This window comes from Corythoichthys intestinalis, chromosome 4 (assembly GCF_030265065.1).
Source record: "Corythoichthys intestinalis isolate RoL2023-P3 chromosome 4, ASM3026506v1, whole genome shotgun sequence".
Classification (NCBI taxonomy): Eukaryota; Metazoa; Chordata; class Actinopteri; order Syngnathiformes; family Syngnathidae; genus Corythoichthys; species Corythoichthys intestinalis.
The window spans coordinates 32,042,710-32,066,813 of NC_080398.1; the positions used below are offsets into that span (position 1 = coordinate 32,042,710).

At 37.7% G+C, this 24,104-nt stretch overlaps 1 protein-coding gene across 3 annotated transcripts in view; it reads right to left on the bottom strand.

The window, feature by feature from the left end:
* The window catches only part of septin7b (septin 7b), a 48,733-nt gene that overhangs the window by 9,158 nt on the left and 15,471 nt on the right, over positions 1-24,104 (bottom strand). For all 3 annotated transcript variants that reach the window (XM_057833858.1, XM_057833856.1, XM_057833855.1), the window contains exons 3-7: positions 13,693-13,799; positions 10,992-11,092; positions 10,750-10,884; positions 2,115-2,232; positions 1,908-2,000 (exon numbers count right to left, since the gene is read on the bottom strand). In XM_057833858.1, the coding sequence (XP_057689841.1) occupies positions 1,908-2,000; positions 2,115-2,232; positions 10,750-10,884; positions 10,992-11,092; positions 13,693-13,799 (554 nt within the window). The remainder of the gene's footprint in view (positions 1-1,907; positions 2,001-2,114; positions 2,233-10,749; positions 10,885-10,991; positions 11,093-13,692; positions 13,800-24,104) is intronic.

The window sequence follows — 24,104 nt, forward strand, 5'->3', positions numbered from 1 at the left end:
ATACACGGGTCTTAAACTTGCGGAACAGGGGCCAATTGCAGCCCACGGGACAATATTTTGCGGCCCTGTTTAATTTTTTGCGATGGGCAATAAAAAAATTTTTAAAAAACGATTTAAAATAAAATGAATTAATTGAAGGCTCCATTTTGGGGGGGAAATCCATTATTTAAAGAGTCAAATAAAAACACAAATTAATAAAAAGCAATGAGTAATAATAATAAAGAAATCAAAAGAAAATTTAAAATTGTGATAAGATGAAACAAGAAGAATAAAGACAAATTCAAATAAGTGTAGCCTGTGTGTTTTTTGTTCTGGGAATTTCATTCAGTTTTTTGTTTCTGTTTTAGAAAACTCCTTTAGCCTCGCATAGCTTTACTCTGGCTGATATTGTCGGCAAGAGATGTCCAATCCATTTATACTGGAAGAGGCTGGAAGCGATCGTAAAATGAATTGACGGCAGTAGACGTCCAATAGGTGTTTTCAATATAAATTTGTTTTAATACATACTCTGTGACCCGAGCTTGCAGTGTTAGTATTAACCCTGCGAGTAGACATGTGCCGGTTACCGGTTTCACGGTTTACCGTGGTGTGAAAACGTCGCGGTTTCAAAACCACTAAAATTTTCCGTCATACCTTAGTACGGTATTCGCTATTTTTCATGTGCCAAAATGCAGCCGAAGTGGCTTGGTGCGGCAGCGCTCACCCTTCCCGTTTGTTGCCGTGAGTGTTAGTGACTCTATTCTGCTAAACAGCCCGCAAACCCAAAAACAAACCCTCCAAACACAATGCGTACTTTTCTTCAATTTATTGAGCTCTCAAATCGTGGTGAAATATACAAATGAATACATTTAAAACGTTATACAATTGTATTTTTCCACATGTGAGTAGGTTCAACAGGATAGCAGTAGCACCATGAAAAAGGTCGCCAAAAACAAAACATACATTTTCCTTTCAAATTCATTATACAAACTAACTAAAACTTACAAAGACGAATGTTAGCCTAGGCTAAGCTGGGAGAGCAGCTTCGTCGACGTTTTATGTCTCACAGCCGCTGAGTGAGAAACATACTTGAATGAAGGGGGGGAGAAAATTTTTTTTTAAAAAAAGGATTGCGTCAAAGATCGCTAATTGCGAAAGGAGATCTCACTCCTCACTTTTTGTTTTAGATTAAACTTTTCCTCAACAATATTTGCATTTTAACTAACTTATACATTTTTAACTAACTTATTAACTTATGAATTCTTTGTTCTTTTTAACACAAAGGCATGACATGTAGAAGAAAGTTGACACAGTGGCTGAAAATGGCGAAACTTCAGCTTCTCCCCCTCAAAAAAAGTCATACAGTATATATTTTTAATTTTATTTAGAAGTATTTTTACTTTTTTATAGCAATTCTTTTGTTCTTTCTCTAATATTGAGCAACTTGAGCTGTGGCTGTGGGTATAGTCTAGGTTCTATTTATTTTAATTTTATATAAAATATTTGTTATTTTTTGTTAATTTATTTATTTTCACTTTAATTTATTTTCACATTATATTCATGTTCCAATTTGCAAATATGTTCTGAAAAAATAACCTGTTCAATGGAAAAAAGTTTTTTTTTTTTCTTTCTTTTCTTTCTTTTTTTATTTATTTATTTTTTTAAAACCCATAGATCTCAAAATTTTGGAGCTATAATTGCAATACCGTGATACCGTGAAACCGCGGTATTTTTGCTCACGGTTATCGTACCGTCAAAATCTCATACCGGCACATGCCTACCTGCGAGTTAAGCTAATGATAACTTTTGAATAGATGTCCACTGTATTGACGACGATGACATTTTCAAGACAGCATGCCCACCATTTTCATGTGTTTTTTGTGAGTTTAATTCAGTTAAATCATGGGGGTCATGAGCACGAGTCCTACCTTGATCTTCTTCACAAGACGGTTTTCCTCTTCATCATCCGTCTCAGGGAACTCGTAGATCTTAATCTTGTGCTCCTGGATCTCCCGCATGATCTGTGGGCAAGCGCGACGCCATTTTAGGACGTCCACAACGGGAAGAGGAAGTAGAAAGGAGCCTTGAGGGACATTTTTGGAGGGAGGAAGGGGGGGGCAATGGAAAGTGCTGACCTGCTTCTTGAACTGCTGGCATTCCTCTGGCGTGAGCGTGTCTGCTTTGGCGATCAGCGGGATGACATTGACTTTCTCGTGAAGACGCTTCATGAACTCGATGTCGAGGGGCTTCAGGCTGTAGCGGCGGAAACGCAAAATTAGGTGACATTCAAAAGCTGAATGAAAAAGTGTCATAACAAGACAATTTGCAATTTTGATCTGGTTAATAACAAAGTATAAGCTGTTTTTATTTTCCTATTTCATAAAGGCTAGAAAATGAGGAGTTGTGCAATATCGCCACCTATAGGACGGGAGTGGAATGTCATCCTTTTTAGCCCTTTTTTTCCCCCCTCTTGAGAGGTTCTTGGATGAAAAGCACACAAAGTAAGAAGGAATCCGGGGCAGCAGACGGATGTTCGGCATGTCAGGCTGACCTCGCAGTCATGAGAAAAGCAAGAGAGTTATTCTTGGCCCGTCGGAGAGTTGGATAAATAACCCTCGACATTTATGGCAGGCTCACACTGAATGTTTGAGTATCATTTTACATTTGTTTAAGGCTTATTTAGGACGGAGGGTTAACGTACATATGACCATTAAAAAAAGGAAGTAGACTATGTGCAGTGTATGGCTGCCACAAAGGATTATTTTGAGAGTCAACTAATCACCAATCATTTCTGCAATGACTCGACTACTATAAATGACATATTGGACGAATGGACAATTAATACTATGTAACTACGTAACCTTTTTTCCAAAGTAAGAGCAGATGTTTGGAAATATCCCATTTTGCTTTCGAGGACTACAAAAATCAAATTCCCCCCATTTTTCAAAAAATTAAAAACCATGAGGGAAATAACTGTTTACATTTTTCCCCTTTTTTTGAATTGAGAATGTTAATAGAAAAATAATTTTAAAATCAAAATAAAAATAATTTTATTTTATTTTTTTATTTATTACTAATTTTTTCCTGCTTTGTAATATTTTTTAAATAAAAGTAATATATTTTTTTTTCCTTTTCAAGTACAAAAAAAAAATAAATGTGGAAAAAAAACATTTTAAAAAAAAGAATAGTTACTATTAACTCACTGGCTGCCACTGACGAATGATCGCTGCAAACCTCTCTAGTGCTGCAACGATTAATAGATTAACTCGAGTATTTGATTACAAAATAAATATTCGAATTAAATCTTGCTGCCTGGATTATTTGTTTAATTATAAAGTGGCGGTGTAATGGTTTGTTTTCATTTAGTTTTGTTGATTTGGGTGGATACACCGCCCTCTAGTCAGCCTAAATTCATATGGCTGAATCCAGCTGCTCCCTGTTAAGACCAACATAAGCTAAGTTTTTGTTTGAGCTAATGTTTTTTTTAATGCATTCGTAATTTAGTTTAAAGGTACATTTAGCCGTTTTTTATAATATATGTAATATGTGTTTGAACTATTTGTTAAGAGCGTTGTAAAAAAAGGTTGGCATTTTATAGCATTTAAACTAGCGGACCTTTGCTATGTAAGTCAATTGTTCTTTTGTTGCACATATATCCATTAATTTTTTTTTATAAAATAAGGCTCAGGTCAGGTATTCTAATTTTTTATGTTCCTCGATTATTCGAACTAACTAGTTCATCGATTAATCAAGTAAAATAATCGATAGCTGCAGGCCTATCTCCCAGTCAAAATGGATTGGGCGTCTAGCGCCGTCAATTGCACTGAAACATGACCCTTCAGAGCCTGTCCTCCACGTTTAAATGAATTGGACGTCTATCGTCAGTGGCAGGCAATAAGTTAAGTAGCTCGAAAAAGGCAATTTGGCATTTTTACAGCAACAATCTCTAAAAGATTAATCGACAATCAAAATGGTTGTCAATTATATAATATATAATCGATTCTTCTATGAATGCACACAAACAAGTTAAAAGGACTCGCGATTGAAATCAAAACACTTGTTGTCTATTCTTATCAGGCAGACTTCATAATGATATTGACATGTCAGATTCGACCTTCACTGGGCCACGCCTTCAAGTAGGGGGCCATCCCACAATACACTTCAGTTATTCGCAGTCGGTCGCAGCGACACATGCAGCAATCCAAAGCCGGATTTATGTTGAAAAAGTACGAAAGCTGTACCGCATACAAACAGGACGGATTGTATTAGAAGTGATTTGTTCAAGGATTCAAGGTAATTATTATATTTTTCATTTTTTCACAAGAATTTTCAACGTAAAAAGTTCTTTGTTGTAAGGCTGCCGCCACATTGTCGAACAGACTAGGATAATTCTTCGACATATTTACGTAAAATAAATGCTAACTGCACGTATTTTTTTGTTGCTTTAACCAAGAATCGAGACTGTTTTACGTCCGTATCTATAAAGAATTTAAGAATTTAAGCATTTATTAACAAGAATAAAGCTCTGTTTACATAAGGCGGCCGCCACATTGACTAACAGACTAGCATCATTCTTCGACATATTTACGTATAATAAATGCTAAATGCACGTTTTTTTTGCTTGTTTTTTTTTTGCGTTTAACCAAGAATCGAGACAGTCTTACATCCATATCCATAAACAATTCAGGGATTTCAGCATTTATTCACAAGAATTTTCGCCGGAAAAGCTCTGTTTACATATGGCGGCCGCCACATTGACTGACAGACAAGCATCGTACTTCGACATATTTACTTAAAATGCTAACTACCAGAGGTGTGCGAAATTTCCGATTCTTAGATTATTCGCGATTCGGCCGTGGAAGATTCGAGAACGATTCACAAACATCCAAATTCTGATTATTGAAATATACTAAAGCGGAACACACTCATCGCGCTGCGCGGTCTTCGGGATGGAGCGAGAGTAGCTAGACATCATGCTTGTCATTACCCGGCCCCTCGGGTAATGCCAATGCTGAACTCACGGCTCTAGCTCAACTCATGCCGCGAGATAAAAAAACAACAACATACCTGACTGTTGCTGGCAGCTGCTACAACGTACGTCCACATAATGGCACCGTAGATATCATATTTATGTACAGAAAGCTAGATGCGGGCGTTAGTAAACGGCCGCCATCTTAAAGCAGTAGACTTCCCTGCAAGGCTGTTGTAGCGACCCTTCCGAGCGAACCTAATTAACTTTTTATCTAAAATACTCCTAAATCGTAAAATATTGACTTGAATCTATCTTTAAAATACTTTTAAAACTTTCACATGTCGAAAGTAGACAAAAGGGAAATTAAGGAATAATTGGAGCAATTTTAACAACTTTGTCAGTTGATTCACATTAAATCAATTGAATGTAGTTTAAAGCTGCTGATACAGAATGGGGATTTGAGTACCGTATATTATTTATTGTTTTTAACTGTTAACTTGATACTGAAATAGTCGTTTATTTAAGCCTGTGAGGCTTTTCTAAAAAATTTTTATTTTTTTTTAAATACAGTTTTTGTAACTAATGTACAAAACATTAATAGCAGCTAATAGCGGGGGGGCATCAATAATCAATTTATAATCGAATCGTAGCCTCTGAATCGTAATCGAATCGTTAGGTGCCCAAAGATTCCCACCTCTACTAACTACGCTTTTTTTTTTTTTTTTTTTTGCTTTAACCAAGAGTCTTGACTGTTTTAAGTCCGTATCTATAAAGAATTCAGGAATTCCAGCATTTATTCACAAGAATTTTCACCGTAAAAGCTCTGTTTACATATGGTGGCCGCCACATTGACTGACAGACTGGCATCGTACTTCGACATATTTACGTAAAATAAATGCTAACAGCACGTTTTTTTGCTTTTAACAAAGAATCAAGACTGTTTTACGTCCATATCTATAAAGAATTCAGGGATTTAAGCATTTATTCACAAGAATTTTCACCGGAAAAGCTTTGTTTACATATGGTGGCCGCCACATTGACTGACAGACTAGCACCGTACTTCGACATATTTACATTAAATGCTATCTGCACGTTTTTTTGCCTTTAACAAAGAATTGAGACGGCCAAGCCAACAATGCAGGGCCCCTAGTAATCGGCCCCGCGCCCCATCAATATCATTATGAAGTCAATGAATCAGGCATCCATCGCCAAGATGGGCAACCTGCTGAAATAATAACCTTGTACAAGTCACAACAAATATCAATTGAATCAAGAAAAAGTCCAAATATGCACGAGCAGTACGCTAATCATTTATATTCAAAATGTCTTTCCAGGATTAAGTTCTTCTGTTTTACGTCCTTTTCCATACTTCTTCCCGCAGTCCATTCAGCATAAACGAAAAAGCCGCCGAGTATCAAGTTTGCCTTTTTATCTGCGGCTTCACGTCGAGCCTCTTTATTGAAAACACGTGTGCGGTAGCGGTGCTATATGGAAAGAATTTGGGGATGATTAACAGCCAAATTGTCAGTCAAAAAAAAAAAAAAAAGTGGAGCGTAGCCTTTCGAGTCTTGATGTGCTCGGAGGCGAGAGTGCAGCCTGAGGACACGGCTTGCGCAAACACGGCGTCTCATAAAAAGGGGACAGAGCTTTCTTTATTGGTGGGCACAAGCTCACATGCGTATACAATCATTTCTATACAGTTAGTTCCCCAAAACATTTGGAGATCTCAATCATCTGCTAGCCATTTCTCTCTGCTTTCTCCTTTCTGATCAGCCTTTTTAGCAAGACAGCTGACTCACTCTCACATTATCATTTAAAGCGACAGCACAGGAAAAAAGCAAGCTGCGTATTTTAAATGGTGCTGGCATGAAAAAATAAATGGTACAGTGTGGCCTTGAGTTATGAGTGACCCTATTTATAGGTTTTTAAAAGATATGAGCTGCTCTTTGGTGCATTCTTTGCCTGGATTACTGGCAAAAAAATTGTGATACGAATGTCGCATGGTGGGAAGGAACTCCACTGCCTTCACAACAAGAAGCTGTTCGGCAGCTGATTGGAGTTCAAAGTTTAATTCATTGGCTACCACTGACATTGATAGATGTATTTTGACTGGAATGGTCTGATAGTGATGGACGTCTATTGTCGTCAATGGTAGTGAAACCAAATGGATTGGGCATCTATTGCGTTCAATGGAAGCCAATAAGCTAACATTGCATTATTGGAATGAGAATTCAACAGAACAATTAATCATCGATCTCAAGCAGGGTTTCTACAGGTATCAGCCAATCTCTTTTAATGCTTTTTAATGCCACTTTAAACTAATTTGATGCCCAACTGCAGATAGTTTCACACACACACACAAATTGTAAGTAGAGTTGTCCGATAATGACTTTTTAACCATCATCCCGACATTTTCCGACTCCAAAAATCCGATACAGATATATGCAGGCGTGAAAGTGGGCCAGAACGGTCAGGAACGCAGTTCTGGTAAAAGATTCAGCGCCAGAACGCAGTTCCGGTATAAGATTCAGGACCGGAATGCCGTTCCGGTACATGGTGCTTTGATTCCGAAAATATGACGGCAACTGTCAAAACGCTATGTTAAAAAAGAAAAAAAATGCTAAAATGCCACACATGCATTTCATCTCCAAGAAAAAAACAGTCTATCCAAACAATCCATCAGGTTTACATAAGTGTTAACAACAAGCATAATAAAGTGCTTGTGTAGCGTCATCCGTTTCCACAAATATTTATTATTTATTTAATTCCACGGACGGCATGGAGGTTTCCCCAGCTGCTGCAGTTATCAGAGTCTGACGATGATGAGTCACGTCAATGTACGAATGCACGCAGCAAAGCAAAACGCCTGGACTCAGTTCAATTGGCTGACATACTGACATGTGATCAGCAGAGATAGTTAGCTCTGATTGGCTCAAATGTGCATGTTTTCTGAAACCGCAAAAAAAAAAAAAAAGGTTGAATTGATGCGACAAAAAAAGGGCAATGCAAAATAAAATGGATCAAATCTTTAAGAGCAACGAAAGAGTTCAGGAGGATTATTTATCATATTTACTGTATTTTTCGGACTATAAGTCGAAGTTTTTTTTCATAGTTTGGCTGGGGGGGCAAGTCAATGTTTGCGGGATCTTCAAAATATATTCCATTTTACTCTGCATAATAAAAGTCATTTGTACTGATTTTTCTGAACGTATGTTACTTATATCTTTATTATTTAATAATAAAAAAAGAAGTAAATGTTTACATTAACTTCAATTTTATTATACATTCTATGTTCTTAAGTAGTTAAAATTGAGATTTGGCATTTAGTATGTGAGGAAATGAGGGGAAATAAAAAAGATGGAGGTTGGGGTTATTGCTGTTTTTGTTAACTTTTATTTTGCAAATCATTAAAAAAATACAATTTTGAATGAAAATCAGTTTTTGTATGTGCTATATAAATAACCGTGCTAAAATGGTTTTCTTTGCCTTTCAGTAGTTTAAAAGGTTTGACACCCCCCCCCCCCCCCCCCAAAAAAAAAAGAATAAATAAATAAATAACATTTCTGGCTCCGTGGCGACCTTCACGTCGGGGAGTTCCGGCAAGAAATTACAGCGACTTTCACCCCTGGCTATATGCTGTTGTGGACTTAACCTATTATAGATAATTGTACTGTGATTCCCCACTGGATACTTTAATAATGATAAATGTAACAACTTCAAGGTTTTCCAATAAGCATTCTGTGAAAAATAAGAAAATAACTTCAACTCAAGTTATGGGGAAAAAGTGCCTACACTGCACCACTACAGACTCATGGCAAAGCTTACTTTTAGTGGACCCTAATTGTCGACCAATCTCATGCTCCTTCCCCTTACACTAAACATAACTAAAAACCCCTAAAATCAGCTTGAACAGTTGTGGTTAGATGAGGTAGGGTTTTAGTTATGTTTAGGGCTCGGTGAGGTAGGGGTTATAGTTATGTTTAGTGTAAGGGTAAGAGGCATGTGATTGGTTGTGGTCGACAGTTAGGGACCACTAAAAGTAACAGGCATGAAAATAGGTCAGGGGTTAAAAAGGTAAGAAGGGTGTGAAGGAAATATGTTCCGGTACACTGTACAACTAGGGCTGTCCTAAACGACTAATTTTCCTTCCGATTAGTCAGCAGACTATTTTTACAATTAGTCGACTAATCTAATAATTCCCTACCCCTCCCTTTTTTAATTTTTACTATTTTAGCAATGAAATTTTTGATGACGCTTATTAATTCACAAAAACATTTTGGAACACTTTAATTCTTTATTAAAGTAAAAATAAACACATTAAATAACAACAATAAATCACAAATAAACAAATTCTGATAGCATTAACTAGTGCAAAAGAATGGAATGTAAACAGATTCAGAACACTGACTTTGCCATTCCAACATGATTCCATTCTTTAAAAAGAATCTACCATTAATATTATAGCATACAGTATCATAAGTATTCAATGCCAATCAGATTTTTCATGAAGGGTGTCATTTTAAAGCTATTCTTAGTGTAGAATCTGAATTCTGAAGTATGTGGGATTAACTCCAGAAATCGTTATTTATATGACGAACATGACGTGCTTTTATTGTGAAATGTTCACCGGAAGTACGTTTGCAAAACCACTAACCGTAACCTTTACACTCCACAAAAAAAGCACTTTTTGTCATTGACTGTGGTGTCAGTAATCAAATTTTTTTCCCCCCATTTTTTTCGTTTGCAAATGATGTTCACCAGCGATTTTTCATTTTTGAAGTGTCACCTTTTAACCGCAAGACTGCGTTTTGGAGAAGACTGTCAATGTTTTATAGCAGGCTAAAGTAGGTCGTCTTTTTTCCCCATTAGCCTCAATGTAGCAATGCTAACGTTTGCAGAGTTCAATATAGATGTGTTTCCTTATTTTGTATGTCCGAACTTGAATTCTACGGCTTGTTGATGCCCAACAAACATCTGTGAAAGGAACTGTTGTCTCATTTGCCATCAGCACGCACGCACAAATGTATGCACGCGCGCGCCGCGATAAAACGCAGCTGTGAAAAGTACTGTCCTCATTTTTATTTACCGTGCGATAAATGGACTCATTGCATATCGCGGCAGGCTTACCAACTTCAATAAAACATGTTAGTTAGTTAGTTAGTTAGTTAGTTAGTTAGTTAGTTAGTTAGTTAGTTAGTTAGTTAGTTAGTTAGTTAGTTAGTTAGTTAGTTAGTTAGTTAGTTAGTTAGTTAGTTAGTTAGTTAGTTAGTTAGTTAGTTAGTTAGATGGACTTACGATCTGCCAGTCTGTAATTGTCTCATGTCGTCTTCCAAAATTACAACTGGGTGACGGCGCTTTAGGTGTTCATTCATAGCCGACGCCCAGCCAAGCTTGCATTGAAGAGACAGGACACAATAGTGTACCCTCCATTGTTTCGTTGAAATAAGTCAATGTTTTGGCCACTCTGGTGCGCTTTTTTGGCTTTGTGTCACTTTCCCCGCTTGCAAACCAAGTGTCTGACATTAAAAAAAAAAATCTTCCGCCCCCTCCTTAAAAACTTTTCTCCACGGATCTACACAATTCATTTAGGTCACCCTTTTTGACTTCAAAACGGCAAATTTCGCCAAAAGGTGAGAGATTTCCATGCCTGAACTAAGCTTTACCCCATGTATCAATAAATGTTCTATCGCCATATCATAAGCTCATCATTCATATTGTATCATGAGCTACCCAGAGGTTCCCACCCCTCTAAATGAGTGCCATGTAAAAGGTTCCACTACCTTGACTAAGTCACTCACCCGTGTCCTGACGGCGCAATGAAGTAGAGGCAGCAGTGAATTCGGCTGTCGGGCATCTGTCGTCGGTTCACCCGCGATTCAGAGTTCAGGTAGTCCTCGAACTTGCTGTCGATGTGGTCGATGATTGGCTGCCAGCTGCGCAAACAGACGCCATTAGGAAACAGATCTGCACCAAGGTGAACTCTGGGTATTTAACCTGGAAAAATGTCAGGGCATATGGTGGATGGAGTCGTTTGTTTTACCAGTTGCTGTTGTCGACGGCATCTCCAAAGCCGGGGGTGTCGACAATTGTGAGCAACAGCTGCACGCCGCCTTCCTTAATGAGCACTTTGGATTGTTCCACCTGACATGAGAAGGACAGGGGTGATGTTTTTACGATTGCGTTGTTAAATGTCAAAAATAATTGATGACATGCGTGTATTTTAGTGCCATTGACGGACATAGACGTCAAATCCAATTGAAGTGCAAGTGAACGAACAAATATTCATTTGTTGCCACCCCCATATTAGTGATAAAGTTTTATATTCCGTAGGAAAACCTTTCCAAAAAAAAAAAAGGAATTTAAAAAAAAATAACCATAATAATTTTAATAATAAAAAAATGTTTTTATGACATTTCAAATTTGGTAAATACAATTTTTTTGGAAAGCGTCTGTATTTCGATTTACAAGTAATCATTTAGAGACATTGTTAGCCCTCAAATTGTCCGAATTGTCTTAAGTATTTTAATTCTTATTTAATTTTTGCAATTTTTTAAAAGGTTACTTTTTTATCATTTTATTATATAATATTTTAAAACCCAAAACAAAAAACATTTTTATTATTTTTTTCAAGTAAAAACAAAAAGGATAATTGTAAATTTCTTTCAATTTTCCATATTTTTTTTTTTATTCATTTATTCTAATATTTTAAATAAAAAAAGAATTGAAATACATATATAGATTTTAAATTGCTGCTTTTTTCAAGTAAAAACAAAAAGTAGAATTGAAAAAAAAAACAGTATGGTATAGTATTTACTTTTAGTTCTAATTTTATTTCTAATATTTTACATAAACGAAATATTCTGATTTTTTTTTCTTTTTATGAAACAGGAGAAAAAATATTTTCTTATCTCTGTAGTCCTTGATGAAAGCAGATGATCATCTTTTGTTTAGCAGATAATATACTACAGTTACATAGTATTCGTATCCCAAATTTTCTCATTTCGTAATTTTTGTTTCTATTATATTCCATATATCCAGCTAAAATGTAAAACTTTAAGTAATACGACAATAAACAACATGACATATATGAACCGATTAGTCGAGTAATTTCCCAAACAATCGATGCTTAGTCGACCATCAATATAATCATTCGTGGCAGCCCAGCGAATGATCACTGCAAGTACCTCTCAGTTAGAGCCGGGTGGTATACCGAAAATTTACAGTTACCAAAATTCTTCATGATGACCGACGTAATCTTGACCACGTCTGTAAATTCGGTAATTTAATAAAACAAGAAAATATAGTCTTTTCATCCTGCTTTGACTCTGTGTTGTTCGGCTATGTTCATTCCCCTTTAAGAAAGCAGTCAGTGTGCTTACATATGAAGTCACGTGCTTTCTACTGGTAGCAAGGCCACAGGCTAACGCTAGCGCTAATGCTACAAATAAACGTGATGGGAGTCAGATAGCGGCTCTAACCTTGTCGCAACGGCTGAATTTAATGAGTGGATTGGGCACGGACTGCATCTAGCAATTAGTATGTTGCATTATTTTGTATCTCTCTGTGTGCATGATTTCTCTGATAGCTTTTATGATGGTAAAGCGTTCATCTTAAAGTACAATGCAACATTGAAACCTATGATATGACCATTTAATGGCAACAGCTATTTTTCTGTATGTGCTTGGTTTTTTCTGTGTCATTACTGCCATCATAAAATCTTAAATGTTTCATTGGCATAAGAGCAATATAGCTTTAATGTGTGTGTGTCTGTTTAGGGGCTGCATGTGTGCATGAATGTATTAAAAAATGCTGTGGGGGGAAAAAAACCCTGAAACCTTGAAGTAAACACTTGTGTTGAGAAATTATGTCACGGCAGCCATTAACAATAAGTTGTCTGTTTTGAAGTATACTGTTCAAGCTGTAAGTCATTTGTGTTAGTGATATTTTTGCACAGTCGTATTGATTTTTACAATGTTGTACATTGTTCAAGTTATACAAGCTGTTATAAATGTTCATACTTGAATTCTTATAGTTTACAATACATCTTTATATACTTAATGTTTAGACTGCATGTACAATTGTTAAATATATTAAATTTAAAGCTGGTAAGTAAATCTACGAGAAACGGTTACTTTGTATTTCATTCATTGATTAAGATTTTCAAATTATATAACAGTCCGCTTCTGCAAATTTATTGTTATCGAGTTAAATCTGCTCATTTTACTGTGATGCGTACTTAAGGCCATATCGCCCAGCCCTACTCCCAGTTCAAATGATCACCCGTCGATCACAGTTAAAGTCAGCAAATGAGTTAATCTATAGATTGGGATGGTTAAGCTCTTCCCTGAAGGTTAATGACTTTGGAGGTCCCTCAGTAAAATCATTAGCGCCTCCGGCTATCATCCCTCGCTCACACGCGCACGAGGTCGGCCGCCGGCGTGTCGGAACAGGCCGCTCTCATTCCGTGTTATTACTTGACTATGCTGACAAACCGGTAGAACAAAAACAGCGGCCTCGTCACCGGCGCGACAGGCAAAGTGTCGCAAATGTCAAGTTTAGACACAGCTGACTGACAGTAAACACGAGCACGTCTTTGAAAAACACTTTCATGTCAATTTGAGGATATTGTTTTGGTGCAGGAACATTTACTGAAGGCTAAAAACAAGTAATCCTCCACAGCATTTGCTCCTCATAAGCCCTGTTTTTGTAAGATGCAGTGCGGTTTATATCTTGATTGGTACCTGGACAGTCTTCTTGATTCGATGTGAAGGTCCGGGATACTCTGACGAGTACAGGTCGGTGAGGAAGAGAGAGTTGATCAACGTAGATTTGCCCAACCCTGACTCACCTGGAGAAAGAGTTGCACAGGTAATGAATATAATTAAGGAAAAAAATGTAAATTTAGAACAATACAAACAAAGTCAACCTGTGTTCAAGTAAATTTTTCAAGTGACTTGGCTGGTTCAAGTCAAGATATTACTGTATTTTAGATGTGGCGGAAAACATAGACAAGGCTGAAAAAGCAGTTTCTGCTCTTGCACCCCTCTTTAAAATAAACTGCTGTATTTTAAGCCAAAGAATTGTTGCGTTTGATAGAACAATATGTCTATATGCTGCCATAGCAGATTCATGGCGCATGGATTCATGGCGCATGAAGTCCCCGAACTATTTTTAATTTGTCCGTTTTACCCTGAAGACCCCCGTTTACAGACGTCGCGCAACTGCTTTTGTTTCAACCAAGTCATAAAAAGAAGTAATTATATTATTCAAAAATCAAAATGTCTGTCATTCTTAGCTTAGAATCATTAATTGATGTCTAATATTTAGTTTAAAAAACAAAAACGACTTCAAAAAATTATTCTTATTTTAAACTTTTAAACAAATTACGTCACAATGAAAAATTTGGCGTCTGTAAAAAAGTCATGGCTATCTACCTCATAACTATCGCTTATTAGTATTTTTTTTTTGTTAGTCGCATTTTCCCCGATATGTCAGATGATAAATAATCGATCCAAACAAAAAAAAAAAAGAAAAATAACGTTTAAAAGGGTAACTATATGAAGAAGAAAATCTCAAACACTCCTTGTTGTCTGCGATTTCTGCATCGCGACCCTTGTTATATGAACATGTTTCACTCATAAAATCCCCCAAAAATCCAGCTGTGGCCATTCACAGCTGTGTCTTGACACTCGGTGATACATGCTAAATGGATTTTTTGGATCTAAACAAGGTAAGTACGTAAGAATATCTCGATAAAGTCATGGCGTCTGTAATTCTGCTCTCGCGTGCTCTCACCTCCAGATAGGGTTTTACTGTTTTAAAAAAAAAAAAAAAAAAATTAAATGCCCTCCTGTTAAACATTTTTCTTCCCCCAGAAAATTGAGATTTTAAGCTTTCTAATGATGTATCACAAATGCATATCGGACAATTTTGGAAGTTGGCCAAATTGGGAGTCTCAGAGCGGAACTTCAAGTCACCTGAGTGTTTTTCCGCCATGTGTATTAAAACACTGATCTGGTTAAGCAGTGATCCAATCAAAATTGATCGTAATACAATATATCGACACCCATCGTAATAGGATTTCCGTTTAGTTCAAAGCAACGGTTTTCATTCAAACGTCTGAAATGATTCAGCAACAAACTTGTCAAACACTAAGAAAAATGCTTTGTATTTTTCATTGCTTTAACTGAAATGGAACTGATTGTGCTAAACATTGACATATCATCCTATTAAATCAATTGAAGGTCCTTGAATCGAATCGTGGCAGACTTTTTTAAAAAATTGGTCAATGCTGCGTCGCTTACCAAAGAATTCATATTACAGGGAGTCCTCGGGTTATGATGTCCTCTACCTACAACGTTTCGACTTTACAATGCCCCTGCCTCATCCACCATTTAGTTCCCAGCACCTCTGTTTTTGCTTAGCATGTACTCCAGACTGCGACTTACGAGTATTTTTTTTCATCTACTCGCACATGTGCGAACAGTAACATTGCGTTTCTTTTGTTGTTGTTGTTGCTAACAAACTCCTTCACGGTTAAATTTACTAGTTGGCAGTAACGTAACGAGCTGGTTTGCCCTGGGAAAATATAACAGAAGAAGGTGGAGTGGAGCAATGTGTGAGGTAGCGGGAAAACGTGACAGCACCTGCGAACAATGGCGGAAAGGACAACATAAGACTACTTTCTTTGCAACAAACTACACATGTGCCGATTACCGGTTTCAAGGTATACCATGGTATGAAAACGTCAAGATTTCAAAACCGCGAAAATTTTCCGTCATACCGTCCTTCGGGTATTGGCTATTTTTTATGCCCTAAAAATGCAGGGTGAAATCCCTCGCTTGCAGCTGCAAGGCTCAACCCTGCCCCACCAGTTGTTGCTCAGTGTCAGTGAGTCAGCTGTGCTACACGATGGCTGATGGAGGTGAAACTCCTCAACTTTTTCCCCCAATCGAAGAAAACGAAATCTGCTATGGGAATACTTCGGCTACAGAAAAGTTGCAGACGCTTGTGGAGGGTGGCTGTCGAGAAGGCAATACCTACGATGTGATTTCGCATTTATACAAAATTAAAGCTTAGTAAACACTGTCATGAACGTTTCCCCACCAGCTACGAGAGTTAACTCCAGCGTGGTTAGTGTGTCTTGCGGTAGTAAAAAGTGTTGTTTTTTTCTCTGTCTGTGTTGAGAAAGTGTGTATATCATATGAACACGATACAAGTCTTACACACGTGCTTTTTATGGAAAATAATTTACTTTTGTTCTAATGGTAATAATGTTGAGCTGTGGCTGTGGGTTTAGGATCATCTAAAGCAGGGGTCCCCAACCGCCGGGCCACGGACCGCACATTTGGTACCGGGCCACAAAAGAAATAATTTATTAACGACTGCATAATAGCCAAATTAACTTTGGCCTGTGCCCCTTTACACACCAGTATCCCTGTCTACTCTAGATCTAACACTACAGGATGGAATGCCGTCATAGAAATCCATTGATTGGACAGTTAGCAGTACATCTTGCTTTGTATATGTGCGCTTGTCCTCGATAATAATGTCTGACGTAGGGCGGACGAGTCACATTTGTTCCCGGAAATAATTAGCCCCCACACTGGAATGAGCATTGAAAACCATGCTACAATTCCCAACATCGTATCTTTGTGAAACGGGCTTCTGTCACTTTCCCATCACATATTGATGGGACCATCTTATCTCAACGAAACAAGGTCAGGCTCCCCACTGATTCAGCGGGTGAGTTATATTTTCCCTGCACTTAACACGACTGGGCTAAAAACAAATGTTTTATATTTGCTGTATTTTTCTGCCGCACATTGCCGGTGTTCTGAACAATTAAGCAAGCGCGTAACGCTAAAAATGGCCGCGAATGCAGCGATTCCAAAGTAAACACTACAAACTTTTTTTATAGAAAGGTATTTTAACTTACGTTTGCCATGTTAGCTGCACACAAAAACTGCACGCAGCTCTCTCACTTAACGAGTTCGCCGTGTCGTTAAGCATTAATTGACGCCATTTTCGTGTTGCAAATGTATGTTTATGATGTAAATAGTTTTTTAGCACCGTTGGATAACATTGAGAGTCCAACTGAATATAAAAGAGGGCTTTTTCACCACCACAAAAGCTTTGGGAGCAAAATTTTATAAGGGTGCAAAATTTGACAGAACGCCGGTCCGTGGAAGAAAAAAAAAGAAAAAAAGACTCAAATCACTCCGGTCCGTGGTGCAAAAAAAGTTGGGGACCCCTGACCTAAAGAACTGCATTTATTTTAAATTAAAATATTTTGTTATATTTATTTTAACAACATTATACTTATGTTCCAATTTGCTGGGGGGAATAAGTCTCACTCAGGGGCTTGACACACGGGAGGCGATGAGCGATGGCGAAAGGCGAAAGTCATCGCCGTTGAGCTGAAAGCCAACACACGGGGCGGAATGCGACTACTGTACAGCGGCAAGCGACAGCAACACGCACCGCCCTCTGCCTGTGTGACATCCCTAGTCTCTGATTAGCTATGAATTTGGAAGGCATTTTAAATTTACGGTCTTTGCTGAGCGCCAACAATTCCCTTACGATTGTTTTTTATTTATGTCCAAGAAATCATGACGAGAGGTATCATAAAGTATGTGCTGGTCGCACACCGCTAAAATTATACGTTCCTCCATGTTGACAATGTGTGGTAAGTGGATGTCAATTTCCGGGTTGACCAGTGTTCTTGCAGGTGATTTGTCGATCAATAAATCTGTTGCTGATTGGTTGTAGTGCCAGGTTAGAGCGACAGAAATACAACAAAATTCCAATATTAACCTAATTTCTAAGCAGTATACTGGTTGATGTCAAAGCTGACAGAGAATAAAATATAGATTCAAAAGTTTGTAGTTTTATGCATTTATAATGAAAGAATCGGTTAAACAGTGAAAATCAGAGGAAACCTTTGCATGTCGATTTACAACGTGCACCCCGGAATCTTCTGTTAGTGGCCCCAAAATTTTAAGTTAGGGGCTACTGTGCTCCTCGTAAAAAATGTTAGTCTGGAGCCCTGGCGTAGTGCTTGTCTTATATTTTAATATCGGATAATATAAACATCAGTTTTTCATTATATACTTTAGAACAATGTATACAATTTCTTAATTAATACAGCTTTGGCTCCTGAAGACCAAGCACATTAAACCGTTAGATTGTTTACAAGAAAAGAACACGAGCAAGAGGGGCCATTTATCAACGATTGTGAGTGCACTGAGAGCATCACATTGAGTGGCCAAAGCTAAGCAACTATTCAGTATTGAAGAACTGATAAGAACTGATACGGAAACTTTTCCAATTTTCTAGTTTTGCCCAGACTCTGCTCTGTAGCTTTTCAGCTTTAAGTAAGGTTTTTGTGTGTTTTCTTTTAAAACCCTATTTTAATTGACTTGTTAAACGGGTCTTGTTGCTTTTAATGTGATGTAAAACACTTTCATTACCTCGTGCTACAAATAAATTTACTTTGCATTTTGCGCCACCTCAGATAATTTGTGAACTTTTAGGAGAAGCAGCAATTACAAAAGGAACACTGACACATCTTGGACATTAAAACGCAATCATCACAGAAGATTGAAAATCCACCATTATGCGCAAATGAATCCAGGAAAATATTGCCAACATCAACTCATTCTGTTCCATTGAAGAGGACAGGAAGGACCGAGGTATGACAGAGCAGACAAGATTGAAAACCACTGTCCTATAGAACAGGTGGCTTGGAAGAGATCACGCTGAACCTCAGGAGTTCTTGCGTTGAATTACAAACGACTGCAGCAAAGCAGTACAAAAGCATCCGTGTGTGTTCACCATTGCTGGATAACCAACAGAGTATCTCATTGTGCGGTGTTGGAGCCCCGTCAAGCCGTGGCGCTCCAGCGTGGACCCGCTCCAAAGGATCATGAGCTCACGTGAACACGGGTCCGGCTGGGCTAGCGCTGAACAGAATGGGCGGGGGCGGCTAAAGAATTTGTTTTGGAGCAAAAAAGGCTCGCTACAGCACGAGAACAGGAAGCAGTGATGGACGCTGGCACGCTCGTAACTCCTCCCTCGGTGACGTTCTGTATTGCACTGTGGGGCCATGTGGGATCCATGCGAACAAAGGCCAAGAAAAGCTTAACACTCTGGTGTGTGCGTGTGAGAGTGGCAACACAAAGAAAACAAGCTGTTCGCTAAAAACCAGACTGGAAAAAAAATCTTTTCCATGATAGCAATCAGGCCCAAAATGAGACAATTTGGTCCATACACATCTTAAATGATATTTATGTTTGTAGCAGTACAGTAGAGTATTGTTTAGCACATGTCCCTCATGGTATTCCCGCATCAAATATTCCAAAAACATGCTAGCATGTGAGCTTCGTGCTATAAAACAGATTTTCAAGGGGCGTTGTGACTGTGAAAGCTCTATAAATTTTTTCAAATGCATGTTACATATACAGTGGGGCAAATAAGTATTTAGTCAACCACCAATTGTGCAAGTTCTCCTACTTGAAAAGATTAGAGAGGCCTGTAATTGTCAACATGGGTAAACCTCAACCATGAGAGACAGAATGTGGAAAAACAAAACAAAATCACATTGTTTGATTTTTAAAGATTTCCAAATTAGAGTGGAAAATAAGTATTTGGTCACCTACAAACAAGCAAGATTTCTGGCTGTCAAAGAGGTCTAACTTTTTCTAACGAGGTCTAACAAGGTCTAACGAGGCTCCACTCGTTACCTATATTAATGGCACCTGTTTTAACTCATTACCGGTATAAAAGACACCTGTCCACAATGTCAGTCAGTCACACTCCAAACTCCAATATGGCCAAGACCAAAGAGCTGTCGAAGGACACCAGGGAAAAAATTGTAGACCTGCACCAGGCTGGGAAGACTGAATCTGCAATAGGTAAAACGCTTGGTGTAAAGAAATCAACTGTGGGAGCAATTATTAGAAAATGGAAGACATACAAGACCACTGATAATCTCCATCGATCTGGGGCTTTATGCAAGAGCTCACCCCTTGGCGTCAAAATGATAACAAGAATGGTGAGCAAAAATCCCAGAACCACACGGGGGGACCTAGTGAATGACCTACAGAGAGCTGGGACCACAGGAACAAAGGCTACTATCAGTAACACAATGCGCCGCCAGGGACTTAAATCCTGCACTGCCAGACGTGTCCCCCTGCTGAAGAAAGTACACGTCCAGGCCCGTCTGCGGTTCGCTAGAGAGCATTTGGATGATCCAGAGGAGGACTGGCAGAATGTGTTATGGTCAGATGAAACCAAAATAAAACTTTTTGGTAGAAACACAGGTTATCTTGTTTGGAGGAGAAAGAATACTGAATTGCATCCGAAGAACACCACACCCACTGTGAAGCATGGGGGTGGAAACATCATGCTTTGGGGCTGTTTTTCTGCAAAGGGACCAGGACGACTGATCTGTGTAAAGGAAAGAATGAATGGGGCCATGTATCAAGAGATTTTGAGCGAAAATCTCCATCCATCAGCAAGGGCATTGAAGATGAGACTTGGCTGGGTCTTTCAGCATGACAATGATCCCAAACACACAGCCAGGGCAACAAAGGAGTGGCTTCGTAAGAAGCATTTCGAGGTCCTGGAGTGGCCTAGCCAGTGTCCAGATCTCAACCCCATAGAAAATCTATGGAGGGAGTTGAAAGTCCGTGTTGCCCAACGACAGCCCCAAAACATCACTGCTCTAGGAATGGGCCAAAATACCAGCAACAGTGTGTGAAAAGCTTGTGAAGAGTTACAGAAAACGTTTGGCCTCCGTTATTGCCAACAAAGGGTACATAACAAAGTATTGAGATGAACTTTTGGTATTGACCAAATACTTATTTTCCACCATGATTTGCAAATAAATTCTTTAAAAATCAAAAAATGTGATTTTCTATTTTTTTGCCCCCACATTCTGTCTCTCGTCGTTGAGATCTACCCATGTTTACAATTACAGGCCTCTCTAATATTTTCAAGTGGGAGAACTTGCACAATTAGTGGTTGACTAAATGCTTATCTATTTATTACAGTACTATGCACAAGTGAACCTGCATTTGAGTATTACAAACAATTTACAGGATTACAAACTAACCCTTTAAGCAAAAAAAAAAAAAAAAGTTTTCCTATCTGATGTCTTGGAAAACAGTGGCAAATGAATGTTGTAGTACACAGTGGCACCTCTACATACAAAGTTATTTCTTTCCAGGCCTTTGCAAGCCGAAATGGTTGTATGTCGAGTAGGATTTTCCCATAAGAATACATTATAATACCATTAATTCGTTCCACAGCCCGAAAACCGACACTAAATCCTTAATAAATACTGCTGGTACTATTAAAAATGGCAATTACACATAGCAAGATAAGTAAACTATGAATCAAAATCGGAATAATAATACAGTATCATGATTCATGTAATAATGTAACGAATCGGGTTTTAATGTGGCATGTGGTTTTCACCAGCTGCACTAACCTTCTTGGAACCCATAATGATTTCTCTCACAAGAAAATCCGCTGTGCGTCCGTTTTGGAAATCAAAGAAACCGGCGCTGTCATAAATCGTCGTATTTCGAGCATGTCGTCGGATGTAAAAACAAATGGAGAGTCAAATTTAACGTCGCATGTCGAAAAGATTGTGTGTCGAAGCGATCGTATGTCGAGGTATCAATGTATAATGGTATCATGTAGTCATTGCTCAGTTCATATAAAGGAATTAGTGTGTCAATAAAAGCTTACAAGACTTATGAAAATAAAAAAAATCTAATTTACATCCAGAATCTTGCACAAACTGAAAAAATAAACTAAGAAATCAGATGAGAAAATTTTGAAAACCAATATTCTACCTATTACTTTAGTCATTTGACACGTTTGTATTTTTTACATTTAAAAAGTGAAAAATTGAAAATCTTTTTTCTTAATTTGTTCTTTATTTTAACAAAGATTAAAAAAGTAAATATTCATTTTTTTAAATAGATGGAAAAAAAAAAAAAGAAAATATTCTCTGATTACAATTGTCCTTGATGGAACCAGATTATCATCATTGTAATGAATCAAAACGAGATATTTGCAAGCATCTGCTTTTGCTTTGGAAAACAATGAAACATAGTCCAATTATTCTTTGTTTTCATTCGGATAAAATTTTGCTGCTTCGAGTATTCGTTTAATTAAGAGTAGGTTTGTCATGGGTTGTTTTGAAAGTGTTTGCATTTAGTTTTATTTATTTGGGTGGATACATTGACCTCTCGAGGCAACAGTGAATATGACATAACTCATTTAACATGGCTAAATCCCTCTACTCCCAGTTAACACCAACATAAGTTGTTTGAGCTAATGTTTTTTATGCATTCCTAATTCAGTTTATGTACATTTTTTTTGTTTGAATATGCGTTTGAACGATTTGCTAAGAGCATTATATATATATATATATATATATATATATATATATATATACATATATATATAAAAATAAAAAGCTAGCATTTTAAAGCATTTACGCTAGCGGAATTTTGCTATGCAAGTTAGCCATTTGTTGTACTTGGGATCTCCATTTATTTTTTTTATACCATTTGAGACTAAGCTCAGGTAATGAAATATATTTTCAAATGAAAGTGCAATTCTACATAGTTTGAAGAAACACTAGAGAATTATTTTGAAAGTGCCATCTTGGCAAACCTTTGTTTTTTGCATCTCCTAAAATTTATTCTGCAACGCAGTAATTGTCCCTAATCCCATTACTCCATTATTCGAACTAATTAGTTGATAGATTAATCAACTACTAAAATAATCGATGGCTGCAGCCCTAAAAATAACAGTAAATCACACATGATTTATATACTGTATGAGGCTATCAGTCAACTCCAGTCAAAAATAACCGGCAATTAATCAACCAACAATATACCGTATATATACACGGATAGGTCACAAAGTTTTTTACCAAAATCTTTGCCCAAAAATACAGTTGGGACCTATACGTCCGAGATGCTGTCCTCTCTCTGACCATTGCCCAATTTAGACTGTCATAAAACTAGAAAAGGATACATCTTAGCATTAGCTACATATGCTAACTACAAAGACAACTTGCACTCAAAATAACCTACAAATGTAATGTAAAAACAATAAAACATCTCGTACAACAACAAAACTTTGGACTGTACTTTCGACAAACAGTACTTACGAACAAAAATTGCCCAAGGAAGAAATAAAGAGCAACAACATGTACGAAGCTGCAACTCTGTACGTCGCACAGCCAAGTTGGCTTTCACAACATACAATGTTGCCAGGTGACCTCAAGAGGGTGCTCAAGGGACTCGCAAAAAAACAACAGTGATAATAAGAGGAATTTAACGGCTTCCATCCATGATGATGATGAGGATTTACCGTAAGACAAACAAAAACTAGGAACTTAATATATTTACCGCATTGGCATTGTTTGTGTCGTGTAGGTACCGTAATTTTCTCACTATAAGGCACACCTGACTATAAGCCGCCACCTACCAAATGTGACACGAAAACGGCATTTGTTCATAGATAACCCGCACTGGACCATAAGCCGCAGGTGTCCTCACTGTATTGTGGGATATTAACACCAAAAGATTAACCGGTAACACTATTTGATAGCGGCATCATACGACTGTCATAAGACCAAATGAACCACCCTGAAGCTTTGAACCAATTGGCTGCAAAGCTTCGTTGCTTCAAGAAGCTTCATTTGGCCATCACTGCTCCTTTGGGGGAGACTGTCAACCTCTGCTGCCACCTGCTGTCAACACTTTTGTTGTCCAACATGCCTCCTAGCATGCATTGCAGCGCAACAGATGTATATAATCAAAATTCATGTTCAGTGCAAATTATTCAGTTACTGTTGCTGCAGTTGTTTCGTTATTTGCTAGTTATGGTTTTTGGTAACACTTTATTTGACAGTGGTGCCATAAGACTGTCATTAGTTATGATATGACACCGTCATAAGCATTAATGAATGCTTATAACAGATGTCATTTAGTGTCTTCCCGCAAATTATCTCACTTTTAAATGGATGTAAAAGATTCCAGCTGGACATAAACAGAGTTAGTAATATAATTTGCAGGATGATACTTAATGATATCTGTCATAAGCATTCAGTAATGCCCATGAT